Source organism: Acyrthosiphon pisum, chromosome A1 (assembly GCF_005508785.2).
Source record: "Acyrthosiphon pisum isolate AL4f chromosome A1, pea_aphid_22Mar2018_4r6ur, whole genome shotgun sequence".
Lineage (NCBI taxonomy): Eukaryota > Metazoa > Arthropoda > Insecta > Hemiptera > Aphididae > Acyrthosiphon > Acyrthosiphon pisum.
The window spans coordinates 116,327,234-116,343,908 of record NC_042494.1 but is presented as its reverse complement, the minus strand read 5'-3'; the positions used below and the strand labels follow the sequence as shown (position 1 = coordinate 116,343,908).

Genomic DNA, 16,675 nt, shown 5'->3' with positions numbered 1-16,675 from the left:
AAAACTCATGGCAACTATTTTTAAACACAAATTTCTATCGTAAATCTCAAAATTTCAGTTTCAGCACTCCGTTGGGTGATTAATTCCCTTTTTAAATTAGCATATATTCATCAATGATAATGTCGGCTTCTAATGGTAAAACAATTTTTAAAATCTGTCCAGTAGTTTCGGAGCCTATTCAATACAAACAATCAAATCTTTCCTCTTTATAATATTAGTATAGATTATAGCCTATATAGATATGGAAAATAAATATTATATTATAACACATGATTTTTATGAGAAATCCGTTGTATAACACATGACTCTTACGAGACTTAAATTTCTAACACTTGACTTTCTAATACATGACTTTCGAACACTTGACATAGTATCGCAATAAAGAGGCCTACCCAAAGGTACTTACTTATTTTATGTTTCTTATGCAAAACCGCAGTTTTTGACCAATTGGCTCCAAATTTTTCAGACATATTCATTGGGTTCTAGGATGAGCCGTAGTCTACTTCCCATCCCGGAAGTCAACCTCTATTTTTATAAATGTTTACTATTATACATGAATTTTGTTTTGGATAATTGGCTTACAAAAATCCAATACTTTTTTGTTTACTGTATAGTGTATAATGTACAATAGTGTTGTCATTTGTGACGGAGAATAAAATAGCAAGACGGAAAAAGTTAAGATTCATAGATTTATTTTAACACTGGCGGAGTCGGATAATAAGTACGGCTATACTGTATAGTATATAATATATAATATAACTAGGTATGTCCGTGGACAAAAGCGGGACGGAACGATATATTTGCTATTTTATATTTTATCATTCATTGCCTATTTAAAAACTTAGTTTATTCTCGAACTGGCTCATTATATGTCTGGTTGGCGGTACGCCGGTATAGGTACCTACCACCTACCTATCGTCTTTGACTATAGTTTTGGCAACATATGTTATCACTTAGGTACCATCTCACGTCAACCTCTACTATAGGAAAATTATAATAAGCAGATACCTTGTACCTACCCACTATGATATTATAAATAAAAATATTTTTAAAACCAATTTAATATTCTTTTCACATTTAAAACAGTTTATTTTTGCTGTTTTTAAGACATTTTTAAAATGTTTTTATTTATATGGCACATAAATCTATAGGTAATTTATTATGTATTTACGTAGGCAATTACTTAATGACAACATTTAGAAACACCAAACTTGCACCCTTCAGATATTTGAACATGAATATTTATTTCAAGTTTCATGAAGATTGATCCAGTAGGTATTTTCTGAGAAGATAGTAATAAAAAATTGCATTGAACTGGGGGTTAGAAAGGTGACACACCATACACCGTCTCCCATAGAATCGTGTTTCCTATGCAAATACGCAATGATTAATCATTGAATTAACATTTAACACATCCATTACAGTGACTAACTCAATGACTCAGGTACAAAGTACACCAAAAACACCTATACTATACATAGTAATTGGTAGAACACCATGCCAGAGCGACTTCCTCAGTTTTTATCTCTACAATATACTATTTAGGTGGGCATACAGTTAATTAACTTTTCATAAGATCTTTTTATCTTATATAGACATTTCTTGTTATTTGCACTCAATACTGTAATAACTTAAAAATACGAAAAATATAAATACGACTCCTGTCGATAGTTATATTTAATTCAGATGTTGAAATAGTGAAATTAAGCTTTTACCTTCCTCCAGGTGTTCAGAGGGCTCTCGAGATCATGTATTCGAGAATTAGATCAAATACAACGTACAATATAATTTATGTAAAAAGCACATGTAAATTAATACTGCAATCAATATAAAATATTATATTAAATGCCTTACCTGATTCGCAGTTGTTCGTAAGTTATGTTGTAAGAGTTTTAGGTTTTAGGTGACACAAAGTAATACTTCAAATATACAAATAGAAATAAAAAACGCACTGATTTTGGCTTAACATAAGAAGTCCAGTTGTCGCTCGTTGAAATCGGTATTGATATTTTGAGAGGTTGTTACTCGGTGGCTGGTGCAGCTCATGCACTCGGTGGCTGGTGCTCATGCACTGATTTAAGGGACGACACGAATATGTCTACCAGAGTGGTAGGCGGTTTTTATCAAAGGTTTTTTTGTACTTCCCGGACCTAGATTTCTCTTCGGCGGCAAAGACCATTTTTTACCATTAATTTTCTCCGGCGACATATAAGAATTCCGCACGCCCTGCACTCCACGGAGTGCCAGTACGTGCCAATTTCTTAATTCGTGATCACATAATAGGGATCGTACCTATTTGTCGATGACAATGATTTTATTGGGAATGTTCGATTTCTACAAGCGACAGTCTGGCCGTTATTTATTACTGTGTAAGATTTTAGTTTATAACTATAATGGTGTGTGAGCATATCATTACAATACTGGTCATAATTATTACATCTTTAGAAATATGTTATATTATTATTATAATAAAAATGAGCTGTACATCGGTCATCGATATAAAAACCGATTTCCGGAACATAATGTAGGTGTTTATGTACTATTTGTAAATTGTAATTATAAGGCATCCACTGACAGCACTATAGTCACCACCGCCCACCTCAATAACACATAGTACAATGATTGAATAATGTATATTGACAGGAAAGTTTAATAGTTTAGTTGGTAGGTTGTAGATTGCAGTTTACCGATTTGGGTGATTTATGTGCAGAGTGTGTATTTTAATTTCCCCGAAGCACAACAATACATTTTGGTACCTTTGTGCCTTTGTGTTTAGTTATACATAATATTTACTTTTTATTTTATTTGTATCTAATAATTAATAATATTGTATTATAGGTAACTAGGTAAGAAAAATAAATTAAAACAAAATAACAAAACAAAAAAATCACTAGGTAGCCCGTTGTGAAAACCTGTTCTAAAATCAACGTGGACATGAAATGTCTTTATAATGGTGAATGTTGATTCCTATATAGTATTATAATTTATAAACTGTACTCTATCCTACTAGAGAATACGCAGTTCTGCGCATCCCTCCGCGTTACCCTGTAGTCAAAACCGACAGCATGGTACGTATAGGATGTCGCAGGGGACTCGCAGAAAAACCGATTTTGGTCGTGCCGCCGCATGATATCTTGTGGGACTATTGAGAACTCAATTTTTAACATTTATTCTACTTCTTCCTCTGATGCAAAAGTAGATACCTACCTAGGTACTTGATACATATTAGTTTAAATTCTGATGTACATTATAGTATTGTACAACCATGTAATTAATTTTAAATATTGTAAAATGTGTAGTAGTTGTAGATACTTAGTTTCCAAAGTCCATGATATAAAACACAAACATAGATATAAATGTATAGTATATTCTATAATACATTCATGACCATTACCATTCGGTACTTCATAGGTTAATATTTTACTAATGTTGTAAAAAACGTTCTATATTATTTAATTGTAGATTCCTAGTTTCTATTATTAATACGCTACTATATGCAATAAATTAAAAACATATATTAAAAAATAAATAAATTTGTATACAATTCATATTTACTTACAACCGGTCTGTCCTAAATGTCCGTTGGTTAACTGGTTAGTCAATGCCTTAATTGTGTATAATTAGTTCAAGTAGGTTTATCTAGGTATTTAAAAAAAATCAAAATTGTATACAATATTTAAGTACCGTGGTCTCGCTATCTTAGTAAAACACTATAGTGAAAACTATCCATGTACGATGATCTATATACACGACTACACGAGTATGTAAATTATGTTCAATGGACAGTTTATCAGTAGCACGTTATTAATTTTCCTCTGCAAGGAAAATAATATATGAATCATAAATATGTTTTTGTCAATAAGTAACCATGACAGCGAAAACCTTGCAAAATTTGACATCACTGTCAGAAAAAATATCTTGTATCCAACGCAAAACCATATTTATGTTAAAACAATAATTGCGAGCGCCATGAATTGTTTTGTATAAATATATTATATAGATAGTTTTTGGGTAATTTAATAGTTTACAACTAACGATAACGGTTTTCAGTTTTACTGAACTAGAAAGTGTAACCACATTTCAAATTACGTCTATGATATAAGTTTACTGTGTCTTAGCTTGCAGGTAATATAAATATATAATATAGGTACAATGGTACGTGTTTAAAACATTTTGTGATTTTGTGATGTAGGTAGGTACATGTAAATGATTAATAACACAATCAAGGATATAATATATAATATGTATTTAAATACAACTGTGTAAGCATAATAATTGTTATTTTGTAAACCCTGCGATATACAATATCGAACAAACAAAGTTAAAATACAATAGCTTATATTTTAGCATTGTCAAAATACTACGGATTAAATGGTAAACTTTACTATAGACTAAATACTATAATATAATAGTAGTGACAATATTGAAATCGTAGTTCACAATATTTAATAATATATTATTTTTTTAATGTAAGACGTGTTAATTAGTTTTAAGGTAGATTCTATCATTATTATTAAGAGAGAATGAGGGATAGAGAGAGAGAGAGAGAGAGAGAGAGAGAGAGAGAGAGAACGAGATAGACAGATATAGATAAATGATAGATAAAGAGTGTGTGTTATGTAAGGTTAGAAAAACCAAATTCTAGGAGTTATAAAGACAATAATATTTAGACTACTGGATTAACGCAAATATCCCTAAAACAGTAAAACTTAAGTGTCTAGCTAAAATAACTAGGTATACAATCAATATAATCTAATAATTATGGTTAATAAGTGGTAAACAGTACTAATAATAATAATAATAATAATAATAATCATACAATACAAATAATACAACAATAAATAATGTTTTGGTGACAAAATTATTGGGTTTTCAATAATTCTAATACCATCAGATTGTTGATGCTGCCATCAAGTAACTGTGATCTGTGAGTTTTCAAATTTTTATTTTCATTTCCCAAACACCACTAAGGCAGGTTGATTAGAATAAGACACAAAACAAATTTGAAAAAAAAACAAATTCACTCGAATCGTCATGATATGGTCGTGTGCGGAAAATGGATATGCTGGTATACGCGATATGCTATTTATTTATTATAATCGTAATCACTCAATTAGGTTCTGATTGGGATATGTTAGATTCTCAAATATGATTTTATTTTATTTTGTTGAAATCAAGATTAATAATAACAAAACTAAAAATAATAAAATAATAACTTCTCTTACACCTGTGTGAATATTGTTTTTTTTTTTTTTTTTTTTGTAATTAATTTAATGAGATCAAACAAAACAAATATGTATATAGGTATCTATTTATACATATTATAAAAAAAATTCTTACCCTTTTTGTGTTTCACAAAAATTTTTATTATTATTATTATTTTTTTTTAGCACACGCTTAATTTACTTTAAATAGGTTTATAAATGTTTATAAATATAAAATGCATATATTATCTTGTACATAAACATTTAAAAAAAATCATGCACTTGCGTATTTTATCAATGGTTACTGTTCGGATGACAATTGTTTACGCCCAAAAATATTATCGACCGTTAACCGGATTTTTCATTAAATATTGCGAATTAAATATGTTTTTTAAATTTTCTATGTGGCTACAAAAAAATGTATGTAATATCTAAAATAAAAATTCATGATTGTCTCTAATGTTTATGATAATAAACGATATTATTATTATTGTTAAAATATTCTAAATTTTAAAAATTAGATTAAATTATTCAAATTTTTTAAATGTGTATTACGATTATTAGAAGTTTCATGACATTTGCTACAATGTTGTCCAAATCAATCCTGTATGAAACTCTAATAAAATATAATATTATGTGCTGCATTTCGTTTATCAAACTATGGGTCAAGATACCAAAGTTTAATCATTTATGCATCCCTGACTATTTATTATATCACACTTTATTTTTTTTTTTAGTTTATTACAAAAAAAAAATCATTAAGCTACAAGAATACGTTACAAAAAATATTTTCAATTAACTACATTTATATCATTTAAATAAAAAATAAAATAAAACAACTTGTATTGAAGATAAAAAATTGTGCGCGCCAAGAACAATATATTGACGATAAGTTTGTATTTATTTTCACTAACCTTTTATTTGCCCCCGGTGGCATACCCTTTCGCCTTTGTCCTTTGAGTTTTGACACAGTGTACAATTTACGTACTTCATATTGGTAAGACTTTGGTGTCTATAAACTTGTTTTAAAAAATAATATATCAAAAAGAAAATGTTTATATTTATATTTAACGTAATGCTATTATGCTAATGAATAGAGTGCATCTAAGAGAGATATTTAAATAGCGTTTATGTTTAAAGCTTCTAAACAAATTTTATTTATTGGAAATATTATATATTTATCCCTATATAACATATGCACTAACGCCAGTAAGGCCATTAATTCATATTTTCCATAAAATATATTATTTATTATTGCTACATCTTACAATCTTATATATATATATATATGTATGTAATATATATATATAATTTTGGTATTTGGCACATATTTTCACATTTTAACCAGCAAAGATGGCTTGTTTTTTTATTTAATTTTTTTTTTTGGCACTATAGTTTATATTAATCTGTTTTGCCGATCATTTTAATTAAAAAATTTAGTCAATCTACGAATAAAACATTATTTTATTTTAAGATTATTGAGGATTCTTTTCACCAATAATATGTGAAAGTTTAATACACCAGAAATAAATATTTCGTAGTTAACATAATTATATTATAGGAAACTATACAGGGTGGGACGGTATAACTAATATGGTACCCGAATAACACTAATGTTATTCAGGACTGAGATTGAACGACTAAATACATTCCTAAACTAAACCATTCCTCAAATAACCCAAATTAGGTACCTGTTTGTACCCCATATTAATAAATGTATACTCAGTTGGACTTAGCTATATAGTTGTCCTTATAATTGGATACGTTCTAAACTATTATCCGACTCACCCTGTATACGATTACTATAGAATATTATATTTGTATTTTGTATACATTTATATTAACCTATTTTATTGTAGGTATTGCTTTATCTGACAACAAATTCAAAAATGCATTTTGACAGCAAAAATAAAAATTACTGACACACAAGAACAGTATTTAAATATTAGTGCCTATTAATATTGTACCTTATCTAATACTCAATTGTGTGATATAATTTGGTACGAGTTCCAATTAGCAACATTGTTATGTGTGTTGTGTGTACAGAAAAAAATAACATCTTAGAAACTAACCAATAGAACACTAAATAAATAATACAATTAAAAGAATAAACACGAACAGTTATAAGTTATAACACTAAAGCACATACCTACTTAACTTAGGTAACTAATAATTATTATTATATATTAACATTAAAAACATAAACGCTAATATTAGGTAAAAATAAAAATAAAATGAAACATTGAATACTATAGTTAAATAAATAATAACCATAATAATAATAATACAAAAGATTAATTATTAAGTTCATAACCTATTAAAATAGGAAAATCCAAAAATTGTCATCATCATCATCATATTTGGATAAATAAAATAATTTATATAATACCTTATTTTTGATGTTCATTATCGTTTTACTTTTCCAATGCCCAAGTGTTGTATAGCAGATCTTAAAAAAATTAATTTAACATAAGTTCAATATTTTTTATCAAGTACCTGTAAATATGGAATAAACATGCAAGTTGTAATACGATTGCGCAATTTCTCATTTTTTTGACTCGACTTAACACACCGCAATTGCGCACCAAATAATATATGTATAGCCTTATAGGTTTACTAAATATAATTTTTGTCATGTTGTTAATCACGTTGTTAACTCCAAGTAATGCCTTTAAATTGCATAATCAGAGTGCCGTCTAACTGATTATAAAATGGAAAATTAATTAGGTACCTTTAATATTGATTTTATAATTATGTAAATATGTAAATATAATACAATTTTATAAAATTAGAAAACAATATTATTTGTTTTTAATTTTATTGACTATAACCTATTAAGGTTTTGATAAAATTTGAAAAAACAATTAGGTACTGTGGTGAAGAAAATACATGCACTGACATTTATTGTCAAACATAACTTTATAAGACAGCATTTTTGGTTGTGTATCGCTTTGATTTTCATAAACCGTTTGCTTACCTCTTTTGTAAATTGATTTAATGAATCGGTGACTTGACAATGTGATTAGGTGATACGTAATGATAACCGGGCAAGGCTAGTCCAGCAGTCTCCATGGATATCCTGATAACAAATAAAATCAAATTTAATAAAATAAAAGTCTACACGAGATCAGTGATCAACAGATACGTCGAATCATTTAGTATATAAGATATAATATAAGTAATAAGTACAATATCTTGATAAAATGTCGGTTTACTGACCTTGATATGCGTTTAAATACAAGTTTCAATTGGTTTCAGAATTAAACAATTTTTTTGCTGAACACACATGCTTAGTAATACACTAATCAACATAACGAAAAAAAAAACAACTTAACTTTATGATAAAACCATTTATGTAATATTATAATATAGTCTCATGCATATATTTGTTGATTTAATTTAAAAGGTCTATTGTTTCATGCACATCAAATGGCCTATAGTGTAAAGTTGATAAATAATGACTCATAATAAGAAAAAAATCTGTAGGTAATTGTAAACTCATTCAAATTTATATTATCACGAATAATCTAAAATATATATTACATGAACAACATAAATATTTACTTCTATCGTCTACAGAAGTATTAAACTATACAATTATAACATAACATAATATTAATATTATTATATGATACCGGAACAATATGAATATTTTTAATTGTTTGAACTTAAATAATATACACATAATTATATTATACTTAATAACATTAATTACTTTAAGTGAGCATTTTATTCATATCACATAAATATTTTGATACAAAATAAATGATAAAAAATATACAATAAATTTGAATAGTTAAACATTTGGTCTGTATATAGGTTTTACAAAATTAATACGGTTTGATGAACAGTTGAGTATAAGGCACATACCATTTTGAATATATAATAACAAATTAAATTAAATAGACATATAAAGGATTGATATTAATATTATGATTACCTCAATATAAACTTAATTAATTGAAAAATGACTAGTATATATTATAATGTAGTAACGAATTCCAAACAACCCCCTCCCCCATGAATACTCCATTTTCATGAATACAATTAATGCACTGTAACATACACAAACAAAAAAAATAATAAACAATTTCTTAACGTATATCGTATAAATATGTATGATTGCCAAATTTGTAAGCTCTTTTTTGTAACATAATTACATTGTTGACATTAATGATTAATTTAGTAATAATAACTGTATACTTTACTCAGAACATTGTACAGCAAGCCTTTAAAAACCGTAGAAAAAATTGTTAGGAAAAATCTATGTTTGAGGGATAAGTTCTCTACAACCCTTCCCAGTATTTACATCAATAGTCATGATATATTTATAATATTATATTCCTATAATACTTAACTATTCGATACGCAAGTTATGAGGCATCTAGAAACACGATTTTTCAATGCACACATACGGTGACAATACACCCAGTATGTCGCTATTGTTTCTATAAACTGGTCCCGTTCCACCCCCTTGCCACTAAAGACTTGTGGATTGAGTACAAAACAGACGCAGGAAACTATATGATTTTTCCAGCTTCTAAAATATTTAAATGAGGGTTCCAGTGAGATTTAATTTTCAATATTTTGAAAGGATTCCCGTTCCATAACCGATTATTTTCCAGTCCTTGATACGAAATCGACTAGAGTGTTTATACAAAGGTGTGGTAAATACTGAATCGTGTTATTATTATAGCAATACGAGAACCATAATAGAAACACGGATGTTATAGGATTTTCGAGGTTACGTGATTGGCTGCCGTTGTCGTAATCGTCTGGTACATTATTTTCGGGCAGACTCGATAGCTCATATCCTTTTTAATTTCAGTGGTTCGCAGTGGGCATCGATCAGTCTGTAAAATTAGGACCACGCTATCGTATAGGTACAGTCTTTCGACGGTAGTCGTAGTTCACGAACAAAAAGTTACTATATATTGTTACGATATATTTTAATATTTTATACTGTGTACTATAATTTTATAATACATATGCCGAAAACTGTGGTCAGAAATGGGTTTGTTTGTATATTTTAATGTTATATCAGTATGGCGTGAACTTGATGCGGTCGGTTTTGTGTTTGGCGACGGCCGGCTGTGGGGATAGCAGTGCGGCTACCGCGGGGCCGTGGAAATGGTGCTGGACGGGTAATATGTCAGCGGCGGTAGTGTACTGCTGTTGGTGGTGCGGGTGGGTGGCTGGCAATGGGTTGGCGGTCTGGTGGGCGTTCGTGGCCGAGGTGGTGGTGGTGTTCGTGGTGTTGCATGTAACGAGCATGTGGTGAACAGGGAACGGGTACTGGTGCGGTGGCAATACTAGCTGTTGCTGTTGTTGGTGTTGATGCTGCTGCTGCTGTTGTTGTTGCTGTTGCTGCTGCTGCTGCTGCTGATGTTGGTGGTGGTGAAGGAGGTGATGGTGGTGGTGGTGTTGGATTTCCGATTGCAACATCGAGGCGCGCTGTATCTCCAAGCTATGGTTGAGGTCGAGGAATGGCGGTGGGGGGCAGTAATAAAAAATAAAAATAAAAACAATATCGGTAGAATAAAAAATAAAAATCGTTATACCATTATGATATAATATGTAAGTAAATATAAGAAAAACAAAAACAAGAAAAATATATTAAGAATGATATAAAATTATGTAAATCAGGGACTGGAACCGTCTATATATAAATTTCAGTTCGTCAAATTAAATTAATTAGATTAAGTTTACTCTAATATTGAAGCTAACAACACAAAATAGGTTTTGCTAAACGTTAATGTTGTAGGTATGTATGTAAGACGAATACAACCCATACGATATTGATAGCATTTAATTTTCTTAATTTTCAAAAGATTTCGGTTTAGTTCCAGTCCCCGTTTGAAGTATTTCAATGTAGTGTTGTATTTCAGAGACGTACAACCAGTGGTTCAGCCAGGATGCGATTTGGAGAAGGATTTTTAATTTTACAGACTTTGGAGGGAGTACCTATTCTAAAATATATCCAATATATATTTTTGTTTTATGCAGTTTAATACAAATTAACCACTACAGATTCTCAAAGAAGCACTACCAATTTCAACTAGATTTTAATTGTATTTAATCTATAAATACTTAAATATACATTTCCATTCTATGTATTATATTCTTGATAAAACTACAATATACGCCGAGGATACACTTTATTTTTAGAGTAGGTAACCAATAAATAGTATCATTAAACTTTTGCAGAACATAATTTTTACATAAATCACAAATAGGTATGCGTATGTATACTATTTGAACCTAGTTAATTGTATATCAATTGCATAATAATCTGGACTAAAGTATTAAATAACCATCAATGATATATATCATAGAGTAAAGAATATATAGTATAAGAATTACATTTTATAGTAATAGACCCAGCCTTGACAACTGACCTTAAAAAAAAAAGTCTTAATATAATAACCTGTAGCTCCTTCTGGGTTCTGGCTGCACCACTGTAGATATATGATTAATACTGTATTCGATTGCGATTTTTGGTTCGCGTTTCTAAACACAACTCAGACACTACATACATTAAGGTGTACTACATGTATATAATAATGATTTTTCTAAGCTTCATCGGATTCCTTTTATTTATTTTGCAAATTACGTATTTTGGTACCTACTGAAAACCATGGTGAAGTCAGAATTTTTATGGTCGGATTTAGTTTTGAGTTTATAGAGATTTTACATTTTTAATTTTAAGTGTACTGCCTAAATAGTCATTTTCGTAATTTCCAAAAACTATATCGTGGTACAGTGCATTATTGTAGTATTGTATAGTATAATGTATATAACTTTTACTAAACTGTCCGAGTCAGACTGCCAGAGACCTCGCTGAGTCTATAAGTGCAGTTGAAAATTGGGCTTTATCATTTGATATACTCAAGAGGGTTTTTACATAGAAAATTAAAGGCTGTTTTCATCTAAACCACCTGAATGAGCTTAGTAAAGGAACGAATCCGCGGTATATTCGTTAACGTTAAAAAAAAATTAATCTGTGACCTTCCAGTGGTGATTTTGTATACAAAATCGAGGGATGTTTTAGCTTTAACCATCCCAGAGAGCGAAGCGTTCGAGTAATCTCGCCAGGTATATATATGGGCTGTTAAAAAATTATATTTTTACACTGTTACAGTGTTATTACCACCTGTGGTGGTTTTGTAATAAAGTCGAGGGGGATTTTCGATTTAAACCGTCTAAGCAAGCGTAGTAAGCAAGTAACCCCGCTGTTTCTATAAGTGCTGTTAAAATTGGTCTTCATACAATGGTATACCTGTGGTGGTTTTGCAAAACGAATCCAAAGTTGTTGACTTAAACCATCCAATGTTAATAAAAATAAGTTGAAAAATCGAAGAAAAAACTACTTAAGGCATCCGTATACTAAGTTTTCCATTGAACTGCTATAATATACCGATTTATTAATTGTGGAATTCGCTATTTAAGCAGTATCGTAAAAAAGATATGTCCAAATGCCAAATTCTAACTTCGCCATGATTTAAAGCATATCAAAATACCTAGCCCACATCAAAAAAAGTATAGGGGTATCCGGTAAAGTAAGTATATTTCAATATACAGATATATCTATTACCTACTCTACAATCGGATATTAATGAAAACCAATTTTATAATGATTTATAATGTAGTTTGTGCGTACTTTTGATACTTGGACTTTGATACTATAAAATAATTTTCAACAATGATATTCTATGTAGTTAAATACACTGGCATACATTTATAATTTAGGCCATGAAGCAAAATTTTTATTGGGTCCCCATATCACATTATAGATTCCTGTTGGGGTAGCTGGAGAAAATTACGATGAATACATTTTTGTTAAAACTTTATTACTTATGCAATCGTAGTGATCTCAGTACCTAATAACTAATAAGTTATAACGATTGGGTGCCATTTCGAGCCAAAACCTAACCTAACCGTTTTCTACCAATAACAGCTTGACTTCTTTACGCCAAATCAAAATCTTTCTTAAGTACTGAAATTAGTAAATTATAAGTTTTTATGTAATTTGTAATATAATTTTTAAACGATTTTGTATTAAAAATAAATAGGTTTAATTCTTAATTCTTAAATACCTATATACTAAAAATTTTGATAGTTTATAATATTAAATATAAGTATGCATATTGCATGTGATTCGTATTGCTATTAAGTTGTTTACCTTTATAATATTAACTCACTCGGTATATTATATTGCATGTCTTAGGACGGCATATAACTGGATAATTCTGGATGGGTTATCTATTGTATGTTAAAAAATAACTATATTACGCGTGAAAAGGAAATGTATGTAAAAACTATGTATTTGTATGTATCATATAAAATATTTATAAAATAATTATTTGTAGATTTAAGTTACCTATTAATTTATTTCGAATAATATTTTTTTATCATTTTAATTCTAAATTTCGCATTCATTAAAATGTTACACGAATTCAATCAACTGCTATTATAAATTTATACATCTAATATATATTCACCGCATTGCGAAGTTGCGTTAGGTACAATGGAATTTAATCACAGCGACGATGCCTGAAACGGATTAATGGCTTACATGATTCAATTAACAAGCTGCATAAAATTTCGACCGCAAATAGCCACGCAGTATTACAGTGCAGCCAATTCTAATTGAACGCCTACCAGCTTTAAAGCCGGGCTCTGTATTCCACATCTATATATTCTGGGTCAGCTGAAAACTGCTGATATTTAACAACTTTATAATTCTTGACAGCTTTCAAGTGCACGCTACTGTAGATTAATGCAAGCCCCTATTGTCCATTTTGACCCAGAATTGCTACCGAAAAAAAATAAAAAGCCGAACGAGAACGCAAAAGCGAAAGTGTGTCCTTGCCAAAAGGTATGGCAAACGAGTAGTAGTTGTATTCATGCTGTAATTTAAACACTATGCACTCACCTCATATTGATTAAGTACTGAGCTAAAGCCACTGAGTCAGGATTTCCAGTTATCGTTATGGTCCTATCCGTGCTTGCACTTCCTTCACGGTCTTCACAATTTGAGATCCGTATCATTGCTCCACTGATTTGCCTGGAATCATAAAATCAACTATGATTATTACTTAAGTTACATTTTTTAAATTTATTATTTTATTATTTGTTATTATGTATACACAATCTGTACCAGCAAGCGCAATAAGAGTATGAGCTATATAGTAAAAGAAAACATGAATAATTTGATTGAAGAACCATTGATGACACTTTCGAAGTGACAAAATTGAAAATAAAAACAACAAAACTAAACACGCACCTAATTTCAGCGATTTTAGTTCCTCCCTTGCCAATGATACAGCCAATTAAGTCATTTGGTACGGTCATTTCATGTGTTTGTTGACCGCCTCCAGATCTACTGTTAATATTGGCTCCAGAACCATTAGATCTCAACTGGCTGCCAGCTAATGCCGCCAATGCTTTAAAAGTATGTATTTTATAAATTATAACTTTATCAAATGATATTGTAAATCAAACCATTAACTTACCTGCTGGATTAAATGAATTCGCAGGTCCTCCCAAACTTCCAAGTCCAAGTGCCGCAAGACCAGCTAACGGATTTCCAGTCAATTTTCCCAACTAAAATACATTGATTAACTCGATTTTACATTTTTATTCTATTATACGTATATTTGAAATAAAAATTTATACTTGTGATGGTCCGAATGCGTTTTTAAGCAGAGGATAGTCCAGTGGATCAATTAAGCCTAGACTTGCTGCTGCACCAGGCGATGGAGGAACCATAAGCATTGGAGCATTATATGGGCCGCCACCTACCATCATGGTGCCTACATCACAACCAGCTGCGGATCCTGCACTTGCTAGAGTAAATGCTTGTCCTCCAGCCAATATAACTGGTGCACCCATCTGAGGTTTAGCACGATACGGTATTGTTACTCCTTTAGGAGGGGACTGAAATAAAATTGCTCATTGGTTATTTAAACTCTTAAATAAATTATAATTACATAATATTCAAAATAACTAAAAAAATTTAGTTGTTTTAATAATACACATTTTTTTTCCTATCAACTATATTGGTTTTGTACTTTAAAATTGATGACCATGTAAACAATATCCATCATGATATCAGATATGTTATGATTTATTATAATAATAATATTCATCAACCATTATGTATACAACTAAATATAGAATTGTTTTAGTAGTTATAGAATTTATTTTTATACTTACTTCCACCATAACTGCACAAATGTGAAATATACATTGCGTTATTGAGTCCCTCGTACCAGTTAATGTTACTGCTCTTTCTGTAGATTGAGGAAGCACATCAGAAGCCACTTGTATCTGTGCTCCGGTAGCTTCTCTAATTTCCTTGATTTTATTACCACCCTTCCCAATTAAAGATCCACACTGTGATGCTGGAACAATCAACCGAAGGGTCATACCACATTTTCCGATCGCTGTTGCTCCAGTTTTTCCATTTTGCATTTCAATAAACTATGGTAAAAAATGTATTTATATAGATTTTATGAAATTTTAAACTTCTTATAATAGGTTTAATATTTGCAACTTTTAAAATAATAGTTTAAATTTAAATTTGAGTAACTAATTTATTTTGGCGATAGTATATTAAGTGTACTTATTATATACAACAATTTAATTTTGTAGAAAAACTAGACCTACCTATTTTGATATGAATAATTGTATTCAAATTATTATTTTGATTAACTAATGAAACTAAAATAAATAAAGATAGAAATATTTAAGGGTAATAATATAACTAAAATATGAAATAAACCCTTTTTAATAATTAAATAACTCAACAGTTTTTTTATTACAACCAAATTTTACATGATCTTTAATATTTATAACATTAATGAATAATGATTAATATCAAAATGTACAATACTACAATGCATGGTCAATGATCATATTATATCAAACATGTACCTTTAAACACAAGTAAATATATCCAAGCAATCATTAAGTACGCCGAAAAACTTACCTCTTCAACTTTTGTGCATATTAAAGAAAATGCTTTGTAAATGGCTTCAGTAGATCCTGAAATGGTCACTATTCTTTCAGGACAAGAGCCATCAGATATATTAATTTTGGCACCAGACTGTGAAAAAATTAAATTATAAACACTGTGATACGATAACAATTAACAAACAACAGTTATTTTTTTCTTCTTTATTTAATTAATATTGAGATACTACTTTTTTATTGTGTGTACGTGTGGTGGTGGGAGGGGGGGGGGTTAAATTAACTATAAAACTAATTTTAAAATGCTAGGTACTAGGTAAACATTTTACAGACATATTATTAACTTAAAAGTTAAAATTAATAACCCACATTAAAAAAATATATGTAATACAATTGTTGACCAAAACAATTATTAATAATAACTATAATATTATATTAAATATATATGAATCTGGTATCTGGCACCCTTACGAAACCTCCACATAAGAATTTAGACG

General features: G+C 29.6%; 1 protein-coding gene across 5 annotated transcripts in view; it reads right to left on the bottom strand.

Moving 5' to 3' along the window:
* Positions 1-6,745: 6,745 nt before the first annotated feature.
* LOC100163329 (poly(rC)-binding protein 2) overlaps positions 6,746-16,675 on the bottom strand; it is a 45,105-nt gene continuing 35,175 nt past the window's right edge. Inside the window, exons 5-12 of one of the 5 annotated variants that reach the window (XM_001951643.5) lie at positions 16,198-16,314; positions 15,423-15,689; positions 14,883-15,143; positions 14,720-14,810; positions 14,491-14,650; positions 14,140-14,271; positions 8,182-8,283; positions 6,746-7,653 (exon numbers count right to left, since the gene is read on the bottom strand). In XM_001951643.5, the coding sequence (XP_001951678.2) occupies positions 8,199-8,283; positions 14,140-14,271; positions 14,491-14,650; positions 14,720-14,810; positions 14,883-15,143; positions 15,423-15,689; positions 16,198-16,314 (1,113 nt within the window). In that variant the 3' untranslated portion in view covers positions 6,746-7,653; positions 8,182-8,198. Of the gene's footprint in view, positions 7,654-8,181; positions 8,284-8,983; positions 9,260-9,280; positions 10,672-13,646; positions 13,915-14,139; positions 14,272-14,490; positions 14,651-14,719; positions 14,811-14,882; positions 15,144-15,422; positions 15,690-16,197; positions 16,315-16,675 lie in introns of those variants that run through there. The other 4 variants (XM_008184108.3, XM_029488098.1, XM_016803787.2 and 1 more) reach the window with 4 other exon arrangements.